Raw genomic sequence first — 14,819 nt, forward strand, 5'->3', positions numbered from 1 at the left:
ATTAGAGATTGGATAAAGTGTCCTGATTATAAACAATCCTGAATATGTTATGTTGTAATTGTAAAAGCACAAAGCAGAGTGTTATTTTCCATAATTCCAGAAACCACTAGGATTATATTTATGGACACCCCTAAGTATTATTTTTTAAAAATCCAACAAAAATCTACAATAATATTCTACTGTTTGTAAAAGCAATGGAAGCAAATGGAATAAAGAGATCTCTAAAGTTATCCTGCGGTCTAAAATAAAGTAGCACACAGTAGGCATTCTGTAGTAGTATGTATCATCATGGTAAAGGTTCTCTGAAGACTGCAAGCCATTGGTCACTCATCTCCACAAGCTGTGATTTGGTATAAAATAAGCCATCCAAAACATTAATTCTTGCAGCTATTGAGCATTTTTGTTCTTATTCCATCAGGGTTATTAATATATCTGGATTGGTACTGTGCTTCCCATTTAAATGGGCCACAAAACGAAAATAAAATGAAACAAAATAAACCTTCCAAAGCAGCATAATATTTTTAAAACATTGTTAGGCATACTGTATGCCAAAAGCAACCAAATACACAAGCTTTCATTGTCTTTTAAACAGTGTAGTTAAATAACTTATTTGAAATAAATGAAGCTAATCACAGATTAAAGATCTACTTGTGCACAAATCTTGTTAAAAAAATCTAGAAATGTTTGACTATCCCAGACCTAAGCCAACATAGAAAGAAGAAATAAAACCATACCCTATACAGAAGACATATACACTGTAACCAACCTACTGTACATGTGTAGTATAGGTAAAAGACTGAACAAAAGATATAAAGCTGAAATTCCTAATTAAGTACATAATTAGCCTCATCAATACCATGTAGTAAAAATACATTCTTAATTGTTTAATACTTGGGTTTGAAGGAAAGGTGGTTTCCTTCAAGGTACCATACTACCACATGAAAATAATCACTAAATTATTAATTTTATTTTCATGCTTGGGGTTTCTAGACAGTAAGATGCCATACGTGGGAAAAGTTAAACATTTTGTATTGCATTTTATTTCAATACATCAGTCAAGAAAGTACAAAGTCACATTTTCCCTGATGTATATGTTTGACATGGTGTAGCTAAATTATCACCAAACAAATAATTCTTTTAACATTGATAGTGTTTTTGACACTTTGCCAAAAATCACTGTGATTGGCACAATGTGTTATTCTTAACTGGGCACCTTGACACCTTGTCACACCTTGACAAAGTAGTCCACCAGCACTATGGGTCAGTTCGATATTTCCTATACCTAAGCCACTTAGGCACACAGGCTGTTGGTTAAAATATAGCGATCATAAAAAAAACACTTTTTAGTAAAAGTATATGGATTTGCATATTGTTTAAATTTTTTTACCTCATTTTAATTAATTTATCATTCACGACTGACCATGATACACTTGTGCTCTTTGGAAGAGTAATATAGCAAATGAAATAAAGAGATCTACAAAGCTTTCCATAAGTTATAATTCACCTCATTAGTGAGAGAGTTGATTGTGCAAAAATAACAGCTGTTTTAATATATCAAAGACTGAATATAAAAGACTATTGAAAATAAAGAAATAATATGCCCTGCTAATCAGGAGAATATTAATATCATATAGACACTGAACTAATGAAGATTACGATGCAGGTGAAATTTTGTACCCTAGTAATTAGGTAAAAGACATTATAGCCAAACACAACCCATCAATGACAAGACATGATCTGGTTGGCCACAAGTAAAAAAACTTCACCATGATTGATGGGGAGGTCTGAGTGTAATACAGTGGGCAGGGGTGTCTAGTTATTGTAGACCTCCACTAATTGACAGTGACCCGAGGTCACAATAACCAAATCCTTTGACCTAACTTACTGCCCTTCTTGTCCTTTATCCTGATGAGACAATATTTCAGCAGGATAAACCTCAGGCTTCTCAAGCTAGCTTTTTGATTGAATTTTTGAGAGATGAGAATGTGACAGATATTTCATTAGCGGGATGAACTGGCACAATGTATAAAATCTATAAGTCACTCTAGTGAATAGGCATATTCAATGTCCAGTCTCTAGATGAGATAAGAGGTGCTACCTGGTGCAAAGCATGTGTTACAGGTGTACATCATATATTGGCTCCAGCGGTGGTCTGACATACCACTAGGCTTTGACTTTTACAGTAGATCCCCTGATGACCAATTTTGTAGATAACTAATGTTCATCAGCATAATGAATTTACCTGTATATCTGTTCATTACAGTGTCAGTACAGCAGCAGCAAAATAATGGTTTTGGCTTTTTGTGATAATACATCAAGTTCTTGTAGTTTCTTTTGATGATTTATAAATTATGTAGCTGGCTCAATGTAAGACATTCAGATGCAACCATTCAAAATGCACAGTACAACCCCGTACCACGCAAAATTATGTACAGTTTACCACATTATACCGCAGTACGTGATTGGCTGGCCAACATAACCGACAGGCAGCACTCGGCGCACATTGGTTGCTTCGTTTAATCTCTTAACTGTGCATGTTTAAATGCACTTAATATTGAATATTAATATGGAATTTTACAACTAAAGGGAAATTTTAGTAGCTGAGCATAAAAAGAAGAGGAGCATAATGCATCTGAAGGTCATAAACAATATTAATTTAGGAACATAAACATAATATGTAAACTGTATATGGCTGGTATTGGTAGTTTAAATAAAAAATACACACCAGTATTCGACTTTCTTCATAAACATTTTAAGCATTAAAGTCTTTCATTCATACATACTATGGTTATTTTGGAAAAGTTTTTACGTACTCCTTCTGACTATATTAAGTTTATATACTAATATAAAAAAGTTATAATGTTTTAACCTTTTCTATGAATACTTGCGATCGTTATCGCAGTAAAAAATGCATACTTTTTAGAATTTGATTAATAGGAACTATAATATGGAATTGCTTATCTAAAGAATTTAATAACAATATAATTATATTCATATAGCTCAAATTATCACAGTAGTACACTTTCTTTGTAAACATCTGCATCAATTTGACTCATTCACCCGAGTTTATTTGGAAAGTTTTTGCCTGCCCTGTTCAGTTATAGCTTAAGTTGTCAAGCGGCACGTTGGTGGGTTTGGCATCCTGGAGGTTGGGAGTTCGAACCCAGCTCTCGTCATGAGTTTTCTTTTAACAAATAAACAATTTCTTTGAAAAACTAAAATAGTAAATATTATCGACACTATATTGAATTTGTTGGCATTTTTACATATCACAACACATTCAAAGTTAAGTGAGTTAAGTGATTAACCTTTTCTATGAATACCTGCGGTCTTTGTCGCAGTAAAAAAACCTCATACTTTAGAATCCGCTAAATAGGGAATATAATATGGAATCGCTTATCTAAAAAAATTAAGAATGGTATTAATTTAAAGATCTAAATATATGTAATTATATAGCTGGTAGTATTACTGTAATCCACTTTCTTTGTAAACACGTTTCATTTATAATTTGACTCATTCACGCATGATGAAATATTATGTACACTATATTAACGTTTTTTGTATATATATTATAATATATTCAATGTTAAGTTATATTAATAATGAAATAGATACGTGAATTAGCAAACGTGAATACAGTCAACTGTTCAACCAGTTTAATTCAAAACACTTTATTCAGCGGGGCAATTTAACAGACTCCTCAAGCCTTAAAAAGAAATTGTATATACTGTAATTAAAATTGTGAATAATAAAGTGGTATTAAAAATACCACTGATACTATAATAATGTGTCTGGTCATTATTAACAGTATTAATTTAATAATAATTTCAAGCTTCTTGTATCTTTTGCAGAGTCATTTTTTTCTTCGGGTTTCGTAAGCTTCGCTTATTAAAATACCTAATTATGAGACACTGTTCCAGATGTCATAACATTGTGAACAAATGACAGAGCCTGCAACCCGGTGTGATTCGGACACAGAATGGTTAAAAATGGGAACAGGTGAGGCAGGCAGAGGGAAGGGGGAGAGGGGAGGCATCTTCCCACCTCTATGACTAAAGAGAAATGGCTTGAGTGACATACAGAGCCGAAAAAGTTTGGTGCAGTCTTCTCTGCTTTAAAGGAACACTCCTTGTGGATGATAGTACAGTGTATTAAAACACTCTATGGTCAATACACTGCCCACTAAACCTCTTTCCCACAATTTCACGGGGGCAAGGTCACGTAGCTGATTCACAGCTGGATACAATTTTATGTTGCAAAAATTCAGATATTTGTCAACATATTTACTAAAACTATCCATCTCGGTAATCTCACTGTGTTAGTCTCACTGTTAGCCCCAGTGCTCACTCAATGTTCACACTCCCAGTAAAATAAAAAACCTGTTTCCCGCATTGTCAACCCGCACCAGGGGGGAAGGAAAAGTGCCCACGGTCATCAGCATCATTGGCAGACAAAAGTTGATTAAAACTCATTCAAAGAGTGTGATGTGTAACACAAACGCTGCTTAACAGAGCCGCTTGTAAGAGCAAGGTGACTGCTCAATTAAATAAAGCTACAGTCAACACAGATTTGAATTCTTCAAGCAAAATTAGCTGTTTGTCAAAATCTGCTACTTTACAAGCAGTACACGACTTCTCATAAGGAACCTTTTGTCTCTCGTGCAAACTCAAAGGTTTAATTTTTAAAATTCTGAAATTTGAACGATATGCCTCAGGGACTCATTATAGTATTGTAGCGAATACGGTTCACACAGGAAAATCAAAATACCGTTTTATTTAATTTTTAAAATGAAAAAAATTGTTTACCCATCGTGTTGATAGGCTGTTCTCCGATTACTACAATTGTAAAAAAAAATAACCATTCCCCCCTCCCTCGTTTAACTTAAAAGATTTCCATTAAGAAATGCTTAAACACAAACCATCACATGTCGATTTAAGTGACCTTCTTTCAATTGGGTACACACGTTTTTTTGGAAACATTGACATGTTCCTTTTAACTACATTGCTGTCGATATTGTAGTAATTTAAAAAAATGAAACGCTTGAAGTTTGTAATGTATGGCACTCTGAACGAGTTAAACTTTGATGCAGGACAAATAAATGTATTCCCCGCAAGCTATACTGTAGTGGCTATACAGTATACAGGCTATACAACATCGCACTGTATGCATGTGGCATGTCTTTGTTCAAGTTTTAAAGCTACAGTACGGAAAAACGAGTGTTAAGAAAAAACAGGACATTTGAATGCTGGTTGCCTTATGTTAAAGAGCAACATTGACAACAGAGCATGATACTGAAAATTTATCCCATCCCCCAAGCAAAACTGTCTATTTTACATAACAAACAGTGGGGTGTAACACTCTTCTATAAATTGAAGGTTGTGAAAACAGTGGGTGACAAATCACCCCAAACAAAATACAATTTTAAAATACAAGCAGTTTGAAATTATTCGTTGTTATTAATAAATCAGCTTCAAACATGTTGTGATATTTAGAAATATCAAAAATGTCAATATAGTGTCCATAATATTTGGTATTTTAGTTTTTCAAAGAAATGTTTATTTGTTAAAAGAAAACTCATGGTGACAGCTGGGTTCAAACCCCTGACCTCCAGCATGCAAGGCACACACCTAACCCATTAAACCAACGCACCACTTAACAACTTAAGCTGTAGCTGAAAAGGGCAGACAAAATGTTTTCACATAATCACAGCTGAATGAGTTAAACTGATGCAGACGTTTACTAAGAAAGTGGACCACAGTAATACTTTGAGCTTACAGTCTGTCCAAGGTCATTCATTATTAATACTATTAATAAGATCTTCCATATCACATCAAAATTGGAACATTTTAACAAGTGTTTGAGGCGATACACAATACACAACGTGTCTGCTCTATAACTCTTCAGTGTACAGAATAATTTTCCGCAGAGTTACACAACCTCATCTCAACTTAGTAAACAACAGTCACTGGCTTACTTGAAGGTGTAACATGTCTTCACTGTCTTGGTACGGTTTTAACATACTGTACAGTAAATTCTCCATTACCACTATAAGAACAATACAATCTTTTAAAAAAAATGTCAAAATGTTTCCAAAATGTCCAAAATATTTTGTTTTCAAAATATTTAGCTGCTTAGTTACACGACTCCATATTAATATTGCTATCAAGTGGTATTAAATCAGTACAACTTTTATTTTTTTTACAGTAACAGCAAGTGGTATTCTTACTACAGTACGTATTCTTAGAAAAGGAAAAAACGTTATAACTTTTCATGAAGTACACAATGTAAGTTTAATAATGTTAAGCACATTAAAACCAGAACCCATGTAAGTTAAGAACTTAAAGACTTTGATGCATAAAATATTTATGCATAATTAAAATATTTATGATGAAGGTGGAAGGTTGTGTACTTTTGTCCAACTGAGAAATCTTGCTTTTATAAAATATACCGACTTTTTAATGTTTAATCATTAACATGCTGTAATACACAGTTTAAAATTATTAAAAATCTAAAGAGTATACAACTCTATACAAAACCGGGCATTTTCTGACACAGGGCCATGTAGGTTTTGATTTTTTTTTTCCCTTAATAATAAAAACCTTCATTTAAAAACTGCATTTTGTGTTTACTTGTGTTATCTTTGTCTAATATTTCAATTTGTTTGATGATCTGAAACATTTCAGTGTGACAAACATGCAAAAAAATAAGAAATCAGGAAGGGGGCAAACACTTTTTCACACCACTGTACTGCTGATATAATTTAAAATTTCTAGAAAAAAGAATAAAGAGAAAAATAAATATTATTATTAATGTTACATGCGTTATAAAAGGGACAATACTTTGAAGAGTGGATAATGGTATTATCTGACATGCTGATTTTTCTGAGCAATTGTAGTTGTTCACTTAAGTGTATTAATTAAATGTAATCTGAAATAAAGAAATGCAACTTAATCCTTTTTAAGATGAATGCATTTTTTTTCAATTAAATGGTGTAGTTCTGAAAAAAAGAGTAAATAAATATTTGAATTTGTATCAGGCTATAATCATGATCAAAAGCAAAGGTTAACAATTGGTTAAGTAAGATTCAGGTGGATTATTGCATGGATTTAGTAGAGCTGAATTGCTTACCGTAGAAATAAAACACATTTTAGTGCAACAAAATAAACATGAAGTAACAAAGAGGTGGGATTTAAAATAAATTTATTTTACAATACAAAAAATATGCATGCTGGAAAATAAAATTATCAAAAATTAAAACAAAAATAGAAGTTTTTCCTTAAAATGGGAAATACAACAAAATAAAGTCATACATTTTAATGATAACCATTTCTAATAAAATACTGTTATTTTACTGCATTCAAAGAACATTTTTAATAAATAAAACTAAGGTTCATCACATAACAGCAAAATTTAGCCTCTTGGGTGACCAAAAGTATTCATCCTCCTTGAACTTTTTTACATTTTATAGTACAATATGGACTGATCATGTATTAAATTGGAATTTTTTGCCATTGCGTGACACAAAACACTCTATAATGTATTAAAGCAAAAAAAACTATTATATAGATCCCGTAAAATTAATCAATAAAAAAATCAGAAAATAACTGATTGCTTAAGTATGGAGGAAAACCGGCTGCAGTCAGCAGGAGAGCTGGGACTAAGGAGATTATTCATTTTCCAGTAGGACAATGACCCAAAACACTGGAGTTAACAAAGAAGTCAATGTTCCGGAGTGACCAAGTCAAAGCTTAGACCTCCATCCATCACAAATCTGTGGGAGGAGTTGAAAATTGTAGTTGACCAATGGTCCTTTTCAACATGAGGGAGGCTGTGTAATTTTTCAAATAAGAAAAAGCAAAGATTCAGATGTGCAAAGCAGGTAGAGACTTATCTAACATGACCCATGGGGGTGAATACTTGTGCAAACAGTTATTTTTATTTTCTGTTTTACATTTATAATTAATTTAGAAGTATCTGTATAATTTGTTTCCACTTTGGTATTTTTGCCATTGATCAACAACACCCTATAATGCCAATTAAATACAATTCCATATCTAAATACAATTAAACATGAAAAAGTCAAAGGGGAGTAAATACTTTTGATAACACATTCTGTAATTTCTAGCTAGCTCCGTCATTGCAGAGACGTCAAGCCAGTTCAATGTGTATATATCAAGGCTGTTCCTTTATGCAGTTCTCACACAAAGTAATGACACAAAGCCCCTTTGTGTCATTTAGGAATCTATCTTTACAGCTTTCCAACATCTAGAATTCCGGTTCCAAGGTCACCTATGTAACAGTGAATGCCCAATCTTTTTGCCAAAAATGCCAATTCTAGAATTATTATTATTGCCGTTGTTATCATTTACTATAACTGTAACAAATCTTTATCCTGCTTAGGTTAACATTGATTGATGGTGGATTTAATTCTAAAATAATACATTAAGAAATTTGGCTTTTGAATTAATTAAATCAGATTGAATTACATGCTCATTTATCTGTGTATATTTAATAAAGATTTCCTATCCAATAACATAAACAGAGAAAACTCTTTAAAGCAGCTAACAGCTGGTAGTAAAATGAAAAACATAAAATTATGCATTAAGATATTTTTGGAATATTAACCCATTACATATCACATTTTAGTAAAATTACCTGAAATTATTACATGCGTCTGGGCATTTTTTGTCCAAACCTTATTAAAATTACATCCTTTTAAAAATTCGAAAGTTACACTGCAGCTTAGTATTTAAGGCCTCTGTGAAAATACTTGTGCAAACATCTGCCTTTTACTTTATTCCAATAACACATGTCAAACAAAATTAAGATCTAAAGAAATTAGCATTCTGACTCACTTAAGAGATTCTGAGTTGCCGTGGGATGTTCAGGTTATTCCTCTACATCTCTTGTGACTTATTTGATTTATGCACTGAGATTATGCAGAAAAAAAACAACTCATGCTTTAAATCCAGTACAATTCAGCTGATCACAACTATTTTCTCTGTTTGACGTTAGTTAAATGGCCCACTAGCCTTTTTTATTTGACTGTTTTCAGAAAAAAAAACTGGTACAGGAATGTGTAAAGTACGAAAGCAGACAACAAATACTGTATATATAATTAATATTAATACATACATATCACCGCATGATAACACAGGTGAGTAATTAAAGTTTTGGTCTATAGATCAATTTGGTTTCTTTTATACAGTTTTAACTTGCAATGAACAGAAGATAAAAATAGATTAAGAAACAGAAGCCTGTATAAACATAGAAAAGTCTAATTCCAAAGGAGAGGTCAGTATTTGGAACAATTCCACTCATGAACAGAAATAGGCACTGCATATATTCTGAGCCAAGGTCACTTATCTATCAGTAGTACCTCAGCTTGATATCAATATTCACCTCAACAAGAAATTATCAATGCAAACTTGATGAAGACTTAACAATTGTTACACAGCTATTGTACAGAAAATAATGTGCAGAAAATTTAAGAATCTTTATATGATATATATTAAGGAACAGGAAACAAGCTCCACGGCCAAAACATTGCATTTCCCTTCTTTTCAGCATGGAATAAACCCGTTACCTGTTCCTTTGCAGCCTACACATGCTGACGCAGCTACCTACTTGAACTGTTATATGTTAATATTATATTAATTTTACTCTCTTTAATTAACAAGGGAAATTTACAGATTAAGATCTGGATACATTTTTTGGCATGGGGATGTAGGGGTAATTTTTGGTGTACGCAAAAATGTGTACACCAAAATCTTTTCAAGAAAAACATGTTTAATTTAAAGACTTGCTGGCACACAGTGAAAATGATTAAGAATCATATACAGTGTCTTTACACACCCTTTCAAGAGTGATGCATTATGTGGTCTAACAGCCTGAAATCAAGAAAACATTAAATCAGAATTTATTTTACCTTCACACACAGAGTAACAGACAGCAAATTAGATCTGGTCTGCTGGTTAATGCAACTAAAACAAAGAGTCAATTATCAAAAAGACCTCCCAGATAAAGTTGTGGGTAGGCAAAGAGCAGGAGACAAATACAATAAGATTTCATCATCCTTAGCTATTCTTTGGAGTATGGTAAAGACTGTTATTGAGAAGTGGAAGGTATATGGCACCTCCAAGACCCTGCCTAAATCAAGATATTCATCTAAACTTGATGACAAGAAGACTGGTCAAAGTCTGCATGTGACAACTATATCCAAAGCACTCCTGGCCTGTAAGGCAGGAGGGCAAAGAAGGAAGGAGAAAAGAAGGAAGTCATTACTGAAAAAAAACAGCAACAAAATATTAATGTGATGCTAATATACTACTGATATTAGTATTACTATTAATATGGTATTAATTTGGCCTATATGCAAAGTATTACAGCTGATTCAAACTCAGTACATCACCCAAAGAACACAATCGCTACCATAAAGTGTTGCTGGGATATTTCTCATTGACAGAGACTGGGGTACTTGTCTGGATAACAGGGAAAAAGAATGGAGCAAAGTACAGAAAGTCCTTAAGGAAAACCTGCCTATCCACACAGAATTGCAACTGTAATTAAAGCAAAAGTTGTGTCCACCAACTACTAACGTGAGGGTTTGTTTATTAAACAGAATTTTTGAGCATGTGTTTTTCACGGTTTTGTGCTACGATGTGTAAATTGAGGTAAATAAATTGTGATTTAATGTGTCTTGATTTCAGGCTGTTAGGCCACAAAATGTGTTTCTTTGGAAAGCGTGTGTAGATTTTTACAGGCACTGTATATAATCATGCATGTATGTATAATAAATGTCTTATTACTAGCCATGCACATGGAATCATGTACTTAAAATGAAATACAATATATACGTTTTGTAACTATGTCATACATATTACTCCTCGCTCTTTGGTTTAATATTCAGAAAACTAAAACATAACACAATGCTACTTGCTAAGAACTTTTACACTCAGTTTCTCTGATTTTTGGTATTTGAAAGCATTTACATTGCTTATATTATATAAATGCCCAAGCTCAAAAGTAAAACAGTAACACTGGAGTGATTTAAATAATATGCAGTACAATTAAAGTCACAATCCACAAGACCCGAATGGAATAAATAGTTTATAGAAAAAATACCTATATATTATCAGAGAAAAAACCCAGACCATTGTGAAAGGAGGTCCTCCACATTAGTTTTGGTCACCCACACTCTCCATTCTATAAACTACAGTTGTAGAGCTGTCCTCATTGGACTCAGGAGACACTTTTTTCCAGAGAGTATCTTTAAGAGCTAGCTCTTGCTGAAGGCTTTCGTAATCCATTGGTCCGAAGGTATGCTGCTGTTTTAAGCAACATGAATAATACATTAGTTTTATTGAAAACATAGAGAACAGAAGTGGCACTTAGTTTGAGCATTTGGAATTTAGTTCAGAAAGCTTAAAACTTCCCAATAGCCTGACAATGCAATTACTCTCAACGAAAATCCTGGTACTGGATTTTCAGTGATTACAGAACTTGCTTCAAAAGGATTACCTTAGCTTTTCACTTACAAAAATACATTCACTTACCACTCTACCTAAGAGTTACATTCCTAAAATGGCTATAAAGTTTAATTAAAACAAAAAATAGTTTAATTAGAAGATTGTTCTGTAATATCTAATTTTTGATTAATGCGGCAAACATCATCATGTACACCTATACTGCATAGTACTGAAGAATAAACCCATCTGGAAAGAGGATAAAAGCAGCAACAACAAGAAGCATCTTTAACACATTACAGAGATTAATTTACACAACAGAGGATTTTTTTTCAGATAAGATACAAAAATGTTTAGACATACATTCAGGTTTGCAGCCATTTATACAGCCTTTAAACAATATTTACTGTTGTAAACATTGTTGTAAAAATATCAAACACAAACAATATATGTTAAAACAATATAACTAGGCAAATTACATTATATTTTGGTAGGATATTATTAGTAGAAATACAATAGTATAATATAAGTGATAGTATATATATATTTTGTACATGTGGGTATTCCTTTAGAATATAAAAGGAATATTATTTACCAAATTTTCAAAATTAAAGAAATTAATAAACAATACATGATCTTTTTAACATTTTTTGAAATGCAAGTCAAACCTTTTCCAATATAAACTCTTACAGAAGCTTGATTTTACTTGTTTAAATTTGTAAAATAGAAAATCATACTACATTGAATCAGGCTGCAGTATCATTGCAGAAAAAATACATTAGGTTATTTGTACAGCCATGATTCCTTGAAACAGAAATGTTACCATTACTGAATGGGTTTACCCAGTTTACTTGATATTAACAATAAAACGTGGTACAAATATGTCAGAAATACAAAATGGGCTAGAAGAGGCTACTTATAAAAAAAGACATAGGTGTCTTGCAAACAATGTTAAAACAGACTAAATCAAAGGATTTAAATCAAGATTGTAATGTATAAGGTTCTAGTAAGATGTCACTTAGTATATTACACACAATGTCAGGGCCATGCTACAGATGCTGTCACTAATGAGAAATGAGCTGTTAAAAACTTTAAATCTCCTTTTCTTTGCACACCTGAGGTGACTATGTAATGCAAGATGACCTCTGCATGCTCCTAGCCAAGCAGGAGACACAATTTTTGCTTGTCCTCCTGAGGCATCCTAACAGGACACAAACAGCATGTGGCGAGAATAACGTGATTACTATACTTATCATCTGTATAATAATCTTTATTATAAAGTATATACATCTATAAACTACTGCCTAAAACTTTGCCAGAAAGTCTTAATTTTATAATAAAACAGCACATCATTATCATCGTCATTATTGTTATTGGAACCACATAAGTTACATTCCAATATGTAGCAGAAGCAAATGCTGCATTGTTATTTATTTTTAGCAAAAAGGAAAGTCAAGTAAAACTACAGTAAACCAAACAAAACAGAATTAATTCAATGATTAAAACACTTTGTCAGCAATAATAGTACCACAAACACTGAAATGCTGCTGTAATGTTAGCCATGTGGCCTGAACCACGTGGAGCGAAGAGAGTCTCTATGAGGCAGACATCACATGAAGGCACAGTCAGAAGCCAGATAATACCACTGCATGCAACAACACAGCAGCCATGCAGACCCAGATAGTGTAATCAGATAATGTCTCCACTCGTTAAGAGACAGCACAGACAGAAAGTCAAGGTCCAGCAGCATGTTTCACTGGTTGCTGAATTATGGAATGGCAAATTATGCAAGGCTGTTGCTCATTAACTCTGAGATTGCCCACAGGCAGGGGCACATTAGAAAAGTCTCTTTCATCAAGTAAGCAGGATCAAAATGAAGGTCTGAGGTCATATCATAATTGTGGAAATTGTATCAACCACAATCTCTTAATATTCCTAGACAGCAAGCAAATGTGTGGAAACTGTACAAGTTCAGTTCCTAAAAATCAACCAATCAACACAAGATAATGCTAAAAACTGACCATTCAACACAAGATAATGGAATTAAAAAGTGAATACGTTTTTTCACATGCTGGGATATTGACAGGAATCAAGGTGGACACTGTTGCAGTTTTGGTATAGAAGTTCGGTTAATCAGGTAAAGAGGGATATTAACCTATTCAATAATGGTAACACTTTTGGTAAGGGTAACACTTTTTTACACTTGAAAGAGAACTACAAAACACCACATACATATCAAAATGTGGTAATGTGCAACAATTTTAAAACTAAATTAGCTTAAGTTTAGAACTTCACTTACCCGCTGGTCCCCTCCTTCTCTGCGAGGATCGAGTTTCTTTACAAAGTGCCTTAAGTTGTCATAGTTGTGGAAATTGCACAAGGCCACCAGATCCTGTAACAGAAAGCAATCCAGTGTAAGGCATTTCTGTTTTAAGAATGTATTTTAAGATTCCAAGTATAATGTGAGAATAAAAAAATTAAATGACTTCATGGTCTCCAAAAATATTATATAATTTAAATATAACACGCTTTTACATTAAAATGCAGGCAAGTAATACTAATACTATTCCCATAATTACATAACAGCTTAACACACCATGCTTATTTTGTCTCTTTATATCACCATGTTAATTCAATTTGACATACATTTTATATACACCCCATTAGAGGGCAGTATTGGATCATCTAAATATTTAGTAGGTAGTAACAGTTGCTCACTAAATATATACATTGATTGTCCAGATGGGGTACAAAATTATTATTAAATAATTAATCCTAATACATTTTGCTACAGAAAAGAAGAAAAATCTCAAAGAAAAACAGAAAAGTCCTTAGTTCTTTACAGGCAATCATTCATTTTGGTAAAATACAGGCATTTTAGACGCAAAACACAGCAATTTAAGTATACTGTTTTTACCATTTGTAACAGAATTGGTCTTTAATAATCAATTACATAAAAACATTTCACTAATGGATTTTAATTGTAGCAGTGTAGTTAGTGTAGATTGGCAACAGCAGTCTTCAAGATTTCAATTACAGTAAAACCTCAATATTCATAAACTCAATAATCATGATTTTGCCTATTCACAAAAAGTTTTAGTGACCACTTTACCCACATTCGCAGACCAGTTTTGCCTATTTCTGGGCTGTGCATTAGGAGAGTGAATATGGGCATCCACTTCCACTGCATTTTTGTCTCTGTAGTAAAGGCACAGCTTGGTTAACAGAGTTAACATTTATGTAGTGATGCATCATGTGTTATGCTTTAGTTATCCAGTTTCCTTTAGGAAAGGGTTAGATGTGTCTTGTGTGTAGACCTATTATCAAAGTAATGCCTGTATGTAATACCAGTGC

At 32.9% G+C, this 14,819-nt stretch overlaps 1 protein-coding gene across 2 annotated transcripts in view; it reads right to left on the bottom strand.

The window, feature by feature from the left end:
* glsb (glutaminase b) overlaps nt 1–14,819 on the bottom strand; it is a 91,426-nt gene that overhangs the window by 20,570 nt on the left and 56,037 nt on the right. The window contains exons 14-15 of one of the 2 annotated variants that reach the window (XM_088930206.1): nt 13,765–13,857; nt 7,185–11,327 (exon numbers count right to left, since the gene is read on the bottom strand). In XM_088930206.1, the coding sequence (XP_088786332.1) occupies nt 11,178–11,327; nt 13,765–13,857 (243 nt within the window). In that variant the 3' untranslated portion in view covers nt 7,185–11,177. Of the gene's footprint in view, nt 1–7,184; nt 11,328–13,764; nt 13,858–14,819 lie in introns of those variants that run through there. The other variant, XM_088930205.1, reaches the window with a different exon arrangement.

The sequence above is a fragment of the Atractosteus spatula genome, chromosome 13, assembly GCF_055471065.1.
Source record: "Atractosteus spatula isolate fAtrSpa1 chromosome 13, fAtrSpa1.hap1, whole genome shotgun sequence".
Taxonomy (NCBI): Eukaryota; Metazoa; Chordata; class Actinopteri; order Semionotiformes; family Lepisosteidae; genus Atractosteus; species Atractosteus spatula.